Below are 17659 nucleotides of genomic sequence, written 5' to 3' on the forward strand. Positions count from 1 at the left end.
TTCTTGAAATGTACTTACAAAGTAATTTCCCTATGAGGTTAACTGAAACTTTTTTCTTTTGAGGGTTGGGTCCTCCAACTGTTAAGCAGCTTTTGCTGCTCCTGTTGATATTCCTTATGTTGGAGAGCGCCTGAACCCTTCCCATCATTACTTATTTTCCTCTGTTGTCCTGTCTGGTGTGCATTGGCAGATGCAGAAACCTACCAATAGCTTGAAGTAGGAATTTATCTTACTCATTTCTGTATTTCTGTGGCGTCTGATACATAGCTGACTATCATTTCTCTGATTCTTCTATCATCCAGCACATAGCTGGGAACACTTACTAAGTTCTTTGAACTTATCACATTTTACAATATAAATTAGTGGGAAATTGTCTTCCTATCCATTTTTTTTTAAGAGAATATCTCTTTCAGGTTCAAGTATAATTCTTTGCCTCCCACTTCACATGTTTAAATTCCTTAGGACCCAACCGGCCGTCTCTTTAGTAAGCCTTTGCTCATCTATCTGTTGAATTGCTATAGCATTCCTTTATCTTAAGGCATGCATCATTTTTCTTGTACTAGTAAACCTGTATGTACATGACTTACAGAAACTTAATATAGTAGGGGAGATAGGTGACCCTTAACTCCAGCTATTTCATTAATGTGTGTAAATTTGAACTCACCTTCTCCCCTCAATCCTTTTATTTTCCATTTCATTGCATGACGTTGCCACTCTTGCAGTTATCTACACTGAAAACCTGGGATTTGTCCTTAATTACTCCTTCAAATCCATCTGCTGCCTTCCCCCATTCAATCACATAGATCCCCAAGATCTATCTGACTTTGAATCTTAAGTCTGTCCCTCCCTTTCAATATCTAATACAATACACCTGAATTATTGCAGAATCCCGCCTGGTGTCCTTCATGCTAGTTCCCTAACTTACCTTCATACAGCCTCCACTCCATCTCCACAAGATTGGAGTTGTCTTTCTATTATAAAATGTAAATCCAATCATGTTATGCCTCTATTGAAAATCCTTCAGTGGCTTATCATGATCTTAGGTTAAAATGAAACTTTGGAGCCTAATAAGACTATTTGTAGTTTGGTACAGACTTACTCAGAGTTATATGTCTATGGGCAGGGCTTATTATCTGTCAAGCTTTCCTTGGAAGTGAGTGGCTTAAGGAGTGGAGAACCAGGTATTGTACCAGGGAACTCCAAAAATCAGAATATGGAGGACTTTATCATGTGCTACCCACACCCATCGTAGTGGCCTAATCCTCACCGTGTAATTTAATTTCTTGAGAGAAGAATTTCTCCCTCCTCACCTTTTTTTTCTTAGATAAACGTTTTGGGAATAGATTGTCCCATATTTAGATCTTCAATTAATCATTTTGTTATTACTCCCATCTCACTCTCATCTTCCATTGTACATGGCTATCTGGACTCAGGAGAGACCTGGGAGTTCGCCTGGGGCAGGTCAGCAGCCTCTGTTGCAGCATCTTCTCCTGTCATTACCTGTCGCATCTTTGGCTCTGCTCAGCACTCATTATATACTCTTTGCATCTAGGAGTTTCTTGAACTCTCTCTTGAATGTCTACATCTTATGTCTCCAATTTTGGTTTTTCCCTTTTTGTACTTTACCACGTTAATGGAGTCTAAGGAGGGAAAGAATATGTGCCTGTGGTCGATCTTGAACAGAAAGCCTCATGGATTCTTAGTTCAACATAAATAGAAGTTAACAAGTTAATAATTATTTTAAAGCATTAATGTGCCAAGATTTCAACATCTTATTTGCAATATAAAGATACATTTTTAATATAACATTATGTTTAATATAAAGGTAAATTATAGATAAATATTGTTTTCTCATGAGAATGTAAATTTGAAAAAAAAATATGTAATACTGAAAGTGTTCTGTAAATGTGTGTAATAAAAATCTTATTTTTCATTTGACTTCATTTTCAAATAAGAGCTGGACTAGGGAATTTTGGTTCTAGGACTATTAGAACTAATGTATTCAGAGTTAATATCTTCCTTATTTTAAAAATGAAGTTTTCTCCATCTTCTCTGTCTCCTGAATAGTGACAGATGATCATCATAATGCAGTTGGGTCCACTACTTCCTCCCCAAAGGCTTTCAAATAATCTGGACTTATTCTTCATATTAGGCTTCTATACTGCAATTTTTCTACTTCACCCCTACTTCTAATTGTGAAAATTAGAAAGTGTGCTAAAATTAAACTTCTGCAATTGATGGGCAAAATAGGATTCTGATTGGGTGTTTGGAATGGCTTGGGGTTTTTTTGCCCCTGTCTTTGGAGACAATGATATTGCTAATGTGAAGGAAAATATAAGACCAAAAAGCGCATGTGTGTGTATGTGTGTGTGTGTTTTGGGAGTGGGATCTGATGAGGGGAGTTGGTAGAGGTAGTCAGCAGAGGCAGGTGATGGTGTCTTTGTACGTTTGACATCTCTTCTGGGAGATTTTCTCGTTATAGGTGGAAATTTTACTGTCATGTGGAGAGTTAGAGATTGAGGTAAACCAGAAGCAAGACACAATGAAGACAGAAGAACAGTAGGGAAAATTTATTGGCTTGTCTTCGCTATCTTTTGGAGTATTTATGTACCACCCATCCCCTCACCTGGATTAGAAACATAAAGAGAATCTCGAATATGAGGTCCAGTAGAGGTGGGAAAAAAGATGATTTTGGATTAGGTGAATTGTGTTCTGGATGTTGAGGAGGGCCTGTGAGACCTTGAACAAGTAGTTTAATCGGAGCCTCGGTTTCTTCCTCTGCACATGTGGTAACTTGTTTGGCCACGCGTTCTTCCCACTCTATGCCTCAACTGCTTTTAGGCCTTGATTGCTGAACATGAAGGTGGGTGTGGGACTGAAGATGGGTGTTTAGTTCTCCCTCTTTGGTGTTTGAATTTGACATTCAGTATAGGAGGTGACTGGAGATGAGTTTCATGATGGCATACTCCCTAGATCAGTGGTTTTCAAGCTTTACTAAGCTTCAAAATCACCTGGAGGGCTTGTTAAAGTATTGCTTAATGATTGTTGGGTCTAATCTACTCCAGTTTCTGATTCAGTAGATCTGGGGTAGAGCTGAGAATCTGTGTTTCTAACAAGTTCCCAGGGAACTGGGAACTCATTCAGGGGCCACATGTGAACAACTGCTCTAGATCAAAATTTTAATAAATAAAGCTTTATTGGAATATAGGCACACATGTACCTATTATCTATGACTACTTTCATGCTACAAATTATGGCAGAGTTAAGTAGTTGCAACAAATACTGTATGTTCTGCAAGCCTAAAATATTTGCTGTTTGGCCGTTTACAGAAAGTTTGCTGACCCCTGCTTTAGATAATTCTTTTCCCAATCTGGCTATATTGCTTCAACTCGAGTTGCTAAACTGGCAGACAAAAGAAGAGGGATTGCTACTGCAGAGGCTGCTTTTCCTGCTAGTTGTACTTCCACGGTTGCCCAAATACATACAGGGTTGAGTCTACCCACCGCATTCATTCAACAAACACATGGCAGTATTCTAGCCACTGGGTGTTTAAACAAAATACAGACAATAAGAAATGGTTGCTAGAATTTCCATCAAGTAGATAAATGAATTGCCCTTCTCTACTCTAGGGATAAATATTCCTTAATTTATCATTTAAATCATTCTTCTCACTTGAGTCATGGTAGTCAAAATCTTGATATCCAACTAACCTTTCTAAATATTGCCAATAAAACTCAGTGGACTCGTTGACATACTGTAGTTGGTTTCCTCACTTATATCAGCTACATTGAAGTGCAGTACTATCCTGATTAGATAACAATGAGGGATAGAGTTTTGAGATACTATTATCACATGTAAAACTTAACTATTTGCTTTGTTTTCTTGAGATATTGTGACCTCTGACTAATCTATATGCAATTTCCTTTTTTGAGTCTTGGAGTTCCCTGTGTCTGACTAAGAGTTTTCTTTGATTGGTATTTGTGTGATATATATTTTCCATCATGCTTTCAAACATTCTATAGTCTTTATTTTTATTCTATATTCTTTAAATTGTGTAATCAACATATGTTTGGGTTTTTGTTCTTTTATCTAATATAATATTAGTCAGTAGTTGAATTTTGTAGTCCATTTACATTTAATGTAAGTATTGCTACATTTGGGATTATATTTATCATTTTTCTATTTTCTGTGTGACCCAGCTGCTTTAAGTGCCTTTTTCTTTTGAATTAACTTTTATGATTGATTTTGCCTTCTATTACCCTAGTTAGGCCTTCCAATGCTAGGGATTATAATATGCATCATTGATTTGTTAAACCCTTTGTTAATCTGCCATTTATGCAGTCTATTACTAGAGATTGTAACATGTACCTTTGACAATTTCTAGAACCTTAGATCACTTTAACACCATTTATTTCTGCCTTTTGATTATTTTAATTTTATGTATGTTAAACCACATAAGACACTAGAATTATTATTAATATTACTTGGTACTGCCAATAGTCAGAGAATATTTATACTTACCCTTATATTTACCTTTTTCTTTGCTAACCTTTTCTACAATTCCACGTTTCCCCCTGGGTTTTCTTTTCTCTTTTTCCTGAGGAAGGTTTGCTCTGAGCTAACATCTGTTGCCAATCTTCCCCCTTTTTTTTGATGTGAGCTGCTGCCACAGCATGGCCACTGACAGACGAGTGATGTGGTTCTGAGTCCAGGAACCAAACCTGGGCCGCTGAAGCAGAGCATGCCAAACTTTAACCACTAGGCCATCAGGGCTGGCCCTGCGGTTTTTTTTTTTTTTTGAACTATCTGAAGAACTCTTTTTTCTTTTTAACTATCTGAAGAACTCCTTTTAATACTTTCTTTAGTGTTTCTGTTTTCCTATTTCTTGGTAATAAATTCTCTCAATTTTGGTTTGTCTGAAAAAATATTTCACTTTAAATTTGAAAGATATTTTCATTAGGAATAAAATTATAGGTTGGTTGTTACAGCACTTTAAAAATATTATTCCATATCTTCAGGCTTCCATCATTTTTTGAGAGGTTTGTAAGTCTTAAAGCAATATGTCTTTTTTTCTGTTAGTAAAGATTTTCCTTTCTGGTTTTCAGCAATCTTACTATGATTAATTTCCCTAGGTTTTGTTTTATTTGTTTGTTTTCCTTTTTATTCTGCTTCAGGTTCCTGACTTTCTGAAACTGTGGAGCAGTGTCTTTCATCAATTTTGGAAGATTCTTGGCCATTATCTTTTCAGATATTGGTTCTGCCCCATTTTCTCTCTCCTTGTCTGGGATTCTAATTATATATTATTATTAAAGTATTTTTGACCAGTCCTCTTGTATCTCTTTCACTCCTCTATTTTTTACATTAAATTTTTTCTTAACTTCAGTTTGAATATTTCTGTTCGTTTGTCTCTGAGTTCACTAGTTTTGTCTTGTGCTCCGTTTTATCTGCTCTCAAACCCATCTAATGGGTTCTAAATTTTAGATTTTTATCTATTTTATCTATTTTATTTAGAATTTTATCTATTTTAAGGTAATTGTCAGTTAATTCCAATATTTGGATTATCTGTTTTGATGCTTGTTTTTTCTCTTGGTTTTTGTTCATGTAGTCCTGTCTTTTGGCATGCCTAATAAATTTTGCTCAAATGCTGGATAATTCATTAAAAAAAAGTTCTCCTCCTTCAAAGAGGGGTCATTCTTTCCTCCTCTATGCAGATAGAAGGATGGCTGATCACCTTCGTGTAATCAGAGACCATGCTGATTCAAGGCTGAGTTGTAGTTCCGAAGAGACTCAGTTCACCTCTTGTTTGCCCTTGCCCCTCCAGCTGTTTTTAACTGGGAACTTGATATGTTTTCTTGTAGCCCCTCTTCTGGCATGTACTGAATGCTACTCTTTGACACATGAAAATGCCAAAAACTCTGCTTTACTTTTCAGAGTCTTTCCACAGAGGGGCAAGAATTCTGTAAATGTCTTGAAGGAAAAACTGGCTTTGTGATTGGAAGTCTTAGGTCTCCATCAGAAGCTCTGCTACAGCAGCCTAGATGCTCAGCCTCCTTCCTTTGCTTAGAATTGGCAAATGCCTCCCTGGTAAAATCAGCCACAAATGTTAGCTCACCTCTTTACAGTGCTTCCCTCTGCAGTCTTAGTCCCTTCATTTCTCCTTGCCTTAGAAGATCACATCTGTCCTCACATAAATGGTTTCTGTAGACTTTCTAATTTGTTTTGTTCTCAGAGGAGACACTGGTTGGCCATAAATTTATTCCAATTAGGGTGACCACCTGTCCCAGTTTGTCCTACTGTTCTGGTTTAACACTGAAGATTCTGCATCCCAGGAAACTCTTAATTCCCAGTTAATTTAGCATGAAACTAGTTATGTAGGAAGGTATTTTTAATGAAACTCTTGTGAAGAGGACTAATTTTAATGCTGACGTATGTTAAATTATTTACTTCAAAATTGTTATAGCCAATATTTTCATGAATAAGACACTTCCAGGAAAATGTAAATAATTACTGTGTAGAATTATACCTACTAGAGATTTTAAAAGATCTGCTAATCATTATCTTGTTAATTGTTCCTAAGCAAAAAGTTGGCAAAATCGTTGCTTTTATTTTTGAAATGGTTTTAAGTGTCTTTTTATTCCTAGAATTAGAGTTGTTTTTTTACTGACTCTAATTTTCTTTTCTCCCTTTTTTTCGGTGAGGAAGACTGTCCTTGAGCTAATGTGTGTTGCCAATCTTCCACTTTTGCTTGAGGAAGGTTGTCCCTGAGCTACCAGCCGTGCCAGTCTTCCTCTATTTTTTGAACATGGGATGCCGCCACTGCGTGGCTGGATGAGTGGTGTGTAGGTGCATGCCTGGATCCAAACCCATGAACCCTGGGCCACTGAAGCAAAGCATGCAAACTTAACCACTACACCACTGGGCTGGCCCTGCTTTTCTCCCTTTATTGTATTTTTTTACACCAAAATGTTTGTCTCTTGATCAGAAACTTATGTGTCCAAGTGAAAATTCAACCTGCCAGTATATTGTATGTTAAAGCAGTGACTTCAGTGCTCTAAGGGATTCAAAGCTAATGTGCACTGTAGAAAAGTGAGGTGGAGGCACACTTTGTGTTCTTGGGGACAAAAAGTTGTGCTCAGTAACCTCAAGAAGTAACTTGTTTCATCTGTAGACACTATGTCTTGTTCTTTCTTTTACTGATATTTAAAGTTTATCCACTAAACAATGCTACAAAGGCAGATGTTTTTCTTTATTAATGGGGGTATAATTATTTAAAAGGCTAGATTGAGTATCAGGTACGTGATACATTCTTTGGGCAATTAATTATCTGCCTTGTGAGAGCTCTGTACTGTCTTAAATTACATTTTTGCTTATTTTAAATTTAAATTTTATGTTCATTTCTTATTTTGCCAAGTAGAATATAAGCTCTTCTAGGGAAAGAGCTTCTAATTTTTTAATTCCTCAAAGCCCAAGTGCAGATTTTTATTTAATTTCCAGAACGACTGGGTTTTCAACTGGCAGAGGTTGATGGAGATGTAGCTTCAATTCTTCCAGTTACACACAGCTAGTAGTAATGCATCTTTGTGTATGTCCACGACCTTACTGAACTCCAAGGATAATAATCTAAAGGAAAGAACATTGCTGCGTGTTTTAAGAAGTCTGGATGACCTCGATTCTGCCACTACACTTAAGCAAAGTAGTTTCAGTTTCTCCCTCTATAAAAATAAGAATTTGAAGGCAGTAGTTTCTAACATCCCTTCTGACTCTTTAAAAATAAAAATAAAAAGACACTTGTTTCTGAGAAAGCTAACAGCAAATGTTCTGTTTATATATAAGAGCCTTGAACCTTATTGTCAAGTCCATGAACCACACGCGATTGTAATGCTTCTGAGCTCCCTCATATCTTTAATTTTGTTTGTATAAGAGCATAAAAGGGAGAAACTGTTTTATTGGTAACTTTTCTTAAATCTGTTGCATTTAGTTATTTTTGCTATGTTCTCTTTTTACTTCTAATTTTTCCCCTATGATTTTCTGTAGAAATTGCTTGTACTGCAAACAAGTTTTTCAGAGTTAAGCTTCACACTAGAATCATCCTGATTTGTCCAAAGCTGTGTATAAGAACAAGAGGAAAACTGCTGGAAGATAGATGTTTCAAAGATATATCTTAGTGAAGTTGGGACAGTTTTTGCCTGTATACTTATATTTTATTTTAAAAACATTTCTAATTAACATAGAAATATATTTTAAAAGAAAAATGGCCTACGTCTGTTAAGTCTCAGCTTGAGGATTCCTTGTGGATTCACAGTCACCAAGATCTCTTTAGTGAACAGCAGCATTGCCTAGACAGTATATGACTGCCAAGTGGAGAGTATCTGGGATTTGTATGTTGACTTCATAACAAGTAGACCAGCTGGGGAAAGCGGTCTGTGTTCAGATTGGAGCGGTTTCATCAGCTGGCCATCTGTAATGGGGTGGAATAACTAGAGACTATAAGCTTATAGCCTGGGTACTATATTTGGCCTGCAGAGAAGTTTTATTTGACCCACATAGTTTTTTAAAAAATTGAATTAGTTGATTACATTAAAAAATTCCATGTACAAATTTAATTTCTGGCTTCTTTTGAAAAATTGGACAGTAGAGCAATAATACATCCCTAGTCAGTTGGCCCTAAATCGTAGCTTCTCGCTTTAGATGAAGACATTCACTTTGGTTTACTCCACTTAGGCTTCCTTTACTTATTTATGACTGTTGCACCTCTGTAGGCATTTGAGTACACAACCCTTTGGAAAACTTAAAAATTGACATTTTTCTTGACATTCCTGGCCAATTTTAGTGGCCCTAGCCATGACTCAGTTATGTTCTCTTTCTCAGCATGGTATTTTCCAAAACTTTCTCAGGTTCTGGTAGCAATTACCATTGGTTTCAAAGCTTGCTCAATTACAAGTCCAATAGCAGCAGCCAAGTTCTTAGAGAATTTGGCCTCGGGCCATAGAATAGGGCAAAATGTTTGAACTCATCCAAGTGTGTCTCCCATCAACCTCATCACTGCAACCCCAAATTACTTCAAATTTCTTAAGATTTCTTGCATCTATGCAAGTTGAGTTGAAATGCACATCCAATTTGCAAATTCCCAAGGGAATTTCTTAGACTTCTTGAATATAGTACACAGATAATAGTGCTATATAGGATTTGCTTCTCTGTATATTCAGCACCAAAATGGACCTTCTCACATTGTACTTCTTATCTCAATAATCATAATGTTTCCTTTATGATGCTGTGCCAGGAACCACAATAGCATGCAGTTAGTTATTGGTCTTGCGCTAAATCCATTGCATCCTGACTCCAAGAATTTGACAGGATGGTGAAAATGCACTCTAGGCTTAGTTCTAGGGTGTCTCCCAGAGGCATCAGGTACTAAACCTGGCATCTAGAATTCTGAATGGTGTCCCTGCAAAATGTATGACTGTGCCTGCATCAGTGGGCACTCAGTAACATGTTTGTTGAATGGATGAGCAATGGAAACCATTTAAAACACGACATGTTTTGGCCTACTCTTTACTGTGTCACATTCAAAGGAATAGAAAGCTGTCTTCAAAAGTTCTGAAGAATAATACAAATGGTAACTCTAGGCTTTCATAAAGTCACAGTATAGGGTTTTCTATTGCTTCTAAAGCTTCTAAAGTTTTTTTTTAGATAGATTTCCCTTTCCCTGTTTATGAAATCTGCTAAAAATTGCTGCTTCTCTTGCTGTCTCCAGAGTCCTTTCACCACCATTTGTTCCTCAGCGTTTCATAGCTCTTCCTCTTCCTCCCCTGCACTGAACTTTCAGGCATCCTGATTCTTGTGAACACATGACCCTCAATCCATGTCTGATGCTGTCCCCTCCCCCATTCATTCTAAATGTAACTTTCCTATCAAGGTTGCTTTTATAAGAATTAGCTCTCTAGTGACTGGGTGAATAAAATTATTCACTTTAGTACAAGTCAAAACTTGAATGGAGGAAATTTACTGTGGTTCTTATTCCTCTCCAAACCTTTTCACCCACCCAACATAGATTGAGAGGCATGAAGATGGAGAAATACTGATACAGTGTGGGATGTATAATGTAAGTTTAATACCCAGGCAAATTGTGAGTAAGTAAAAGCTCAGAAGACACCCCGTTTGCATGGTGGTTGAGGTATTTAGTCCTTATTGGAAGCCTGTAAGATAGATATTATTTGCAATTATTTACTTAAATCACAAATCAGGAGGCTAAGATTCAGAGAGAAGTAAGTAACTTGGTGCTCATGATTATGCTCAAAATTGCCTGTGACAGGGCCAGCCCCGTGGGGTAGTGGATAAGTTTGTGCACTCCACTTTAGTGGTCTAGGGTTTACTTGTTCAGATCCTGGGCGCAGACCTACATGCTGCTTATCAAGCCATTCTGTGGCAGCATCCCACATAGAAGAACTAGAATGACTTACAACTAGGGTATACAACTATGTACTGGGGCTTTGGGGAGGAAAAAAAAAAGGAAGATTGGCAACAGAGGTTAGCTCAGGGCCAATCTTCCTCACCCCTCCAAAAAAAACAAAGGACTGCGATGGCCCATTTTCATGTAGACAAAAAGGCTGAAAAAAAAAGGTCCTAGTGAGTCTTGAGATCTGAGTAATGTGAAATGACTGGAATTTTTTAATTTCTTAATTTTCAGGAAGAAGCACAGACTATTGGGATGGTAGCATTATAATGAACTCAGATCACCTGGCCTAATAGTTTAAATGTTGTAAATTTGGGGGTCAGAGATAATTAAAATGGAATTGTGATATAATTATACATTTTCAGAAATGTACGTGAGTAAAGATTGAACCACAACTAGGATATCACAGTGTAAAGAAAAATGTTATTTGTGTGTAAAAAAATATGTGTTTATGATGAAAAGAGGCTTTTCTAAAACTACTGTTTAGGGATTTCAATAACTAGTAAAGGAAGAAAAACTTGTCTGTTTTTTGTTCTCCCTAGCTCAGATCCACAAAGCATTAAATGAAAATGAGAATTTTTATGTTTTGTGGGCATATGAGTTTTCTCCCCATATTTTGTGGGTGATGAAATTCCTTAATTGTGAAGTCCAGACTTCTGATTAAGCAATTTGTCCTTAGTGGACTTTTAAATCAAATTTTATCTCTGAGCTTTGAGTTAAGATTGCCAAGATTTAAATGAGGAAAAACATTCATTTTGATTCCTACTGACATTAAATTTTAAGACTTTGCAGTTGTAAAACATAAATGCTAAACATAATTCAAATTTGAAAATAAAGTTGAGATTGAGTATGCTATTTTATTATATGTACTATGCAGGGAAAAACAATGCAATCTAATATATGTATAGTATAGTTACATTTTATTTGTATCTAAGTTCAAGTTAGAAGGAGCCTTGAAAAGAATTTTTTCTTTCATAAAATTCTCCTCTATAGTTATTTTTTAGAAAATTACCTTACTTTTTGTATTACAAAATGAATAATATAAAAAGAATACATATCTTTCATTAGCTTCTTTGCACAAACAGTTTGGTTAATGAAATAATGGCAATTTTCGAGACAAATGAAATTTTTATTTATTTTAGAAAACGTTGAACTTTAAGTTGTGAGTTAAACCATTAAAGTTTCTGTTTTTAAAATTTTCATATAGTGATTAAATATACCATACTTATAAATATACTTAGCTACAAATCCCGGCATAGAGCAGTTGGGGGATGGGTGGATTGGTGAGACAATCAGATCCGTAAATTGAGTAGATGCTCCTAACCTGTGATTTTGTGCATAGAGCACCCTGTGCTGTGGAAAAAATAACTGTTATTTAGATTTTAGATTTTCATTGTAACTGGATTGTTCAGACTTTCCCTCTGCTTGCCCAGAGGAAAAGAACATTCTTAATTCTGATAAACTCATTTATTTTCAGTGATATATGTACATTTTTGGTTAATTTAGATTTTAAGTAGATTAAGTATTAATGAACTATACCTGCATAGGTCTCTTTGAGATCTAATCAACCTTTTATAAATGTCATCTTGTGAATAGTTTCTGAGTTTGTAAATATATACCATAGACTCAATCATGTTGGGCATGTTCATTTATTTAGTTCTTGCTCTGTGCTAATCACTCAAGTAGAGTGGAAGAGAGACAGTATCCCTGCGTTCAAGAAGTTTACCATCTAAATATTTATATGAAAGTATTTACCATAGAATTCGTTTAAATATTTGCAAGTAAAATTTTTTAGAAATCAAGGTCATAGTAATCACAGAGATAATGTAAAGGATTTGGATTAGAGAGGCTTCCTCATATACTTTTTTTTTGGCACCAAATTCAGACTTGGTGGAAAAGGATAATGGAGGGTTTCAAATTGGTGGAAAACACATAGGAAATGGTACAAAGAGGAGGGAATAAAACGTAAGATGAACTCAAGATTAGAGTGCGGGGCATGTATGCTGAGGTTAAAGAGATTGTCTGAAGACTTCCAGCTGGTGGGAGACTTGAACCACTGGGAATTTAGAGTCAGGGCAGGGGACAGGAGGTAGTCAGTGAGGTTCCTTGAGTAGGTTTGTAAGTAAAGAAAATGGTTTTCTGAAGATTATTCTACTAACTGTGAGTGGGTTAATAAATAATAGAGACAGTGAAACTACTTTGAAAGCTGTTGCAGTGGATCAGATATGAAGAAATTACACAAAACTATGAAAAGTTTTGAAATAAAGAGGAGCTGCTAGATCTGGGAGCACTCACAAAAGAAAAAAGTTATATAGAGTCTTGTTTAGTGTCCAAGTCATTTCAGCTTTTAATTTAACTAGTTAGGAGGAGACATTGATAAATTAGAACTTTGATTTAAACTATGATCTAGAAGACTTTTTTGGGGTGTTAATGTATAATTTATGGAAATCCCAAATATAGCAGCTTAGACAAAAAGGGGAAAAGTAGGCAGCTTACAACTACTGCAATGGCTTAAATGTTTGAACAAGCTCCTGGGCTCTCTCTGTGTTTCCCCAATATTTGAGGTGAAGACCTTTCCTCATTTTCATGCATATCCCCATAGTTTTAAGATAGCTGCTGTATCTCCAGTATCACCTTTGTGTTTCCTACTAAAAGTATAATCAGGAAAGGGTGGTGCTTGTATCAGGGAGAGAAAAAGCTTTTCATCTTATTGACTTGAACTTGTCATGACTACCACTAGTTGCAGTGGAGTCTGGAAAAAATGATTTTTTTTAAGTTTATTGAGGAATAATTGACAAATATAATTGTATATATTTAAAGTGTACAATGTGGTGGTTTGATATACATTTTGGAATGACTAACAATATTAAGATAATTGCATCCATTATCTCACATAGTTAACTTTTTTCTTTATGAGCATGCTTAAGTTCTACTCTTAGCAACTTTCAAGTATACAATACTGTATTATTAACTGTAGTCACAATGCTGTACATTAAAGCCTCAGAACTTAGTCTTTTTATAGCTGAAAATTTGTACCTTTTGGTCTGTATCACCCCGTTTCCCCTTTCTCCCAGCCCTGGCAACTACCATTCTATTCTCTGCCTTTATGAAATTGACCTTTTATTTTTAGCTTCTACATATAAGTGATACCATACAGTATTGGTCTTTGTCTGGCTTCTTTCACTTAGTGTAATGCCCTCCAGGTTCATCCATGTTGTCTCAAGTGACAGGATTTCATTCATTTTTATGCCTAAATAATATGCCATTATAAATATCACATTTTCTTTATCCATTCCTTCATTGAAGGACATTTAGCTTGATTCTATGTTTTGGCTATTTTGAATATTGCTACAATAAGCATGGGTGTGCAGACGTCTCTTCGAGATACTGATCTTATTTCATTCAGATATATACCCAGAAGTGAGATTGCTGGATCATATGGTAGTTCAGTTTTTAATTTTTGGGCGAACCACCATACTATTTTCCATAATGGCTGCACCAACTTACATTCCCACCAGCAGTGTATAAGGGTTCCCTTTTTTCCACATCCTTGTCAACATTTGTTATGTCTTGTTGATAATAACCATCCTAACAGGTATAAGGTGATATCTCATTGTAGTTTAGCTTTGCATTTCCCTGATGATTAATGATGTTGGGCACCTTTTCATGTACCTATTGGCCATTTGTGTGTCTTTGGAAAAATGTCTATTCATGCCTTTTGCCCATTTTTTAATTGGGTTATTTGCTTTCTTGCTATTCAGTTGTATGAGTTCTTTATATATTTTAAATATTAACCACTTATCAGATATATGGTTTGCAAATATTTTCTCCCATTCTGTAGGTTGCCTTTTCAATTTATTGATGCTTTCCTTTCCTGTGCAGAAGCTCTTTAGTTTGATGTAATCCTACTTGTTTATTTTAGCTTTTGTTGCCTGTGCTTTTTGTGTCTTATCCAAGAAATCATTGCCAACACCAACGTCAAGTATCTTCTTCCCTATATTTTCTTCTAGGTGTTTTATGGTTTCAGGTCTTCCATTTAAGTCTTTGATCCATTTTCAGTTAATTTTTGTGTGTGGTGTAAGATAGGAGTCTAGTTTGATTCTTTTGTATGTGGATATCCAGTTTTTCCAAAATCGTTTATTGAAGAAACTATTATAATTTCCCCATTGTGTGCTCTTGGTGCCCCTGTCAAAAATTAGTTGGCCATATATGCCTGGGTTTATATCTGGGCTCTGTCTTCTGTTTCACTGGTCTATGTGCCTGTTTTTTTGCCAGTAGTATTTGCCAGTATATGCCAGTAGTTTTGATTACAATAGCTTTGTAATATAGCTTGAAATCAGGAAGTCTAATGCCTCTAGCTTTCTTCTTCTTTGTTAAGATTGCTTTGGCTATTTGGGGTCTTTTTTAGTTCCATACGCGTTTTAGGATAGTTTATTCTGTTTTTGTGAAAAATGCCATTGTGATTTTGATAGGGGTTACATTGAATCTGTAGATTGCTTTGGGTGGTATTGACATTTTGATAATATCAATTCTTACAGTTCAAGAACACGGGTTAGCTTTCCATTTATTTGTGTCTTCTTCAGTCTCTTTTATCAATGTCTTAGAGTTTTCAGTGGTCTTGCACCTCCTTGGTTAAATTTGTTATTAACTATCTTATTGTTTTTGGCACTCTATCTCTCCGAGCACAATCAAAGTTCTGTCATTAAAGGAAGGAGATGCATATACTAGGTAGACGTCTCTGGGAGAAGAGTTGTTTTGTAGAACCCACTGATTCTACAAAGAATGTATTAAACCCTAAAGTTAAAAACCTTAACATAATGGGCTGAAGTTCTTTAAGTTTTCTGAATACTGAATCAGGACATTCATTACTGTTTTTTGTCCTATTGCTTTCTTAGACTGTGTGGCCAGAGGAAACCCAGATTACACAGCACATGTAGAAAATATGTGTACTCTGTTTTACATATATTACATTATTTACATGTATACATGTTTCATACATTATATATATGATGCATACGTTACTTTTTGTGTATATTTTCATTATACTGGGAAAGATTCATCCTGCTCTAACATCTGTTGCCAATCATCCTCTGTCTCTTTTTTTTTCCCTCCACAAAGCCTCAGAACCTAGTTGAAAGTCCCTCTAGTTCTTCTCTGTGAGCTGCTTCTACCTCATGGCTACTGACAGACCAGTGGTGTGGTTCCATGCCCGGGAAGAGAAGCCGGGCTGCTGAAGCGGAACATGCCAAACTTTAACCACTAGGCCATCAGGTCTGGCTTTCATTGTATTTTTTTTATATGTAATTTATATGTATATATTTTTTTGTATATATTAACATGAACACATTTCATAAATATGAAAAATATTACATATGTGGTTTCAAATGTCTTTAAAATTTTAATTTGTATTCCATGTTTGTAGTTTCAACATTTAACATCTTAAATTATATTTTAAAAATTGTGGTTTTAAAAAATTTTCTATGATGACCTTTATTTAGGTAGTTTTATTTTTTTTAGTAATTTTATTGAGATCATGATGGTTTATAACATCGTATAATTTTGGGTGTACATTATTATTTATCAATTTCTGAATAGCCTTCATCGTGCTCACCACCAGGAGTCTAATTTTTGTGCATCACCATAAAATATGTACTCCTTTACCCCTTTCACCCACCCTCCAATCCCCTTCCCCTCATGTTCTTTTTAACCATGTATTTGTTATCTTCCGCATATGAGTGAAATCATGCAGTGTTTGTCTTTCTCTGTCTGGTGTATTTTGCTTAGCATCATACCCCCGAGGTCCATCCATCTTATTGCAAATGGGATGATTTTGTCTTTTTTTATTGGCTGAGTAGTATTCCATTGTTTATATATACCACATCTTTATTCATTCATCCATAGAAGGGCACTTGGGTTGCTTCCATGTCTTGGCCATTATGAATAATGCTGCAATGAACATAGGGGTACATAAATCTCTTTGGCTCATTGATTTCAAGTTCTTTGGATAAATAGCCAGCAGTGGGATAGCTGGATCAGATGGTATTTCTATTTTTAATGTTTTGAGAAATCTCCAAACTGTTTTCCACAGTGGCTGCACGAGTTTGCATTCCCACCAGCAGTGTGTGAGGATTCCCATTTCTCTACATCCTCTCCAACGTTTGTTGTTTTTTGTCTTGGTAATAATAGCCATTCTGACTGATGTAAGGTGAGATCTCATTCTGGTTTTGATTTGCATTTCCCTAATAATTAGTGATGTTCAGTGTTGTTTCATATGTTTGTTGGCCATCTGTATATTGCCTTTGGAAAAATGTCTGTTCAGATCCTCTGCCCGTTTTTTGATCGGGTTATTTGTTTTTTTGTTGTTGAGTTGTTTTTATATATTTTTGAGATCAATCCTTTGTCAGATAAATGATTTTCAAATATTTTTCCCAGTTGCTGGGTTGTCTTTTCGTTTTGTTCAAATTGCATATTATTTTATTCTCTTGCTTTCTAATACCACCTGTGATCCTAGATAAAGACAAGCCTTCAAATGATATGACCAGTATACTTATAACAATTCTATCATAGGAAATAAACATAACCAGATTATCAGGTATACCTAGTATATTTTGTTCCCTAAATGATATGTGCTGTAGGTGCAGAATTGTACAGCGAAAGATATTTAGCCAATGAGATCATTGAATTGGCAAAATATTCCTGTACGTTCAACGAATGAGGCTCTGAAGGTACATGGTTATTTTAAATATATTTTGGACAAGGTTCCAGTGATGCAGAAGTTAAAACGTGAAGCCAAAAGATTGAATCACTGAAGAAGTGCAGAAAGAACCAGCAATAAACTTGCTAAGTGTCCTTTCTGGAAATGCAATCATTTCATTGTTACTCACATAAGTCTTCTAAAGTGCTTTGGGATATTACCAGTAATATAGACTCTATGCCCTTGAGTAATAAAATAAAATGTTACTCTTAGTCATTTGGAATTTTAAATGTTACTTTATTTCTAGATGCAGCTGAGTCATTTTTCTTTTTGGTTTCTAAGGGAGGCCTCACAGTAATTATATTTTCTTCTTATTTTATTATAGTTGAATAACTATGTAACAATGCTTCTTCATATATGAAAAATAATAAGGGTAAAAGATATAAATGATATCAAAATCATCTTTTGGATTCTGAAATCCTGTTAATAATATAGTCCACCAAGGTTTTTTT

The 17659-nt window shown here is 35.6% G+C and overlaps 1 protein-coding gene across 2 annotated transcripts in view; it reads left to right on the forward strand.

Moving 5' to 3' along the window:
• Positions 1–17430, forward strand: part of CENPW (centromere protein W) — a 30342-nt gene extending 12912 nt beyond the window's left edge. The window contains exons 3-4 of one of the 2 annotated variants that reach the window (XR_011422201.1): positions 15572–15724; positions 16542–16653. Coding sequence is in view for 1 of the 2 variants with exons in the window: in XM_023651032.2 (XP_023506800.1) it covers positions 15572–15613 (42 nt within the window). In the remaining variant the exon portion in view is untranslated. Of the gene's footprint in view, positions 1–15571 lie in introns of both variants that reach the window. The other variant, XM_023651032.2, reaches the window with a different exon arrangement.
• Positions 17431–17659: the final 229 nt, after the last annotated feature.

Source organism: Equus caballus, chromosome 10 (assembly GCF_041296265.1).
Source record: "Equus caballus isolate H_3958 breed thoroughbred chromosome 10, TB-T2T, whole genome shotgun sequence".
NCBI classification, from domain to species: Eukaryota; Metazoa; Chordata; class Mammalia; order Perissodactyla; family Equidae; genus Equus; species Equus caballus.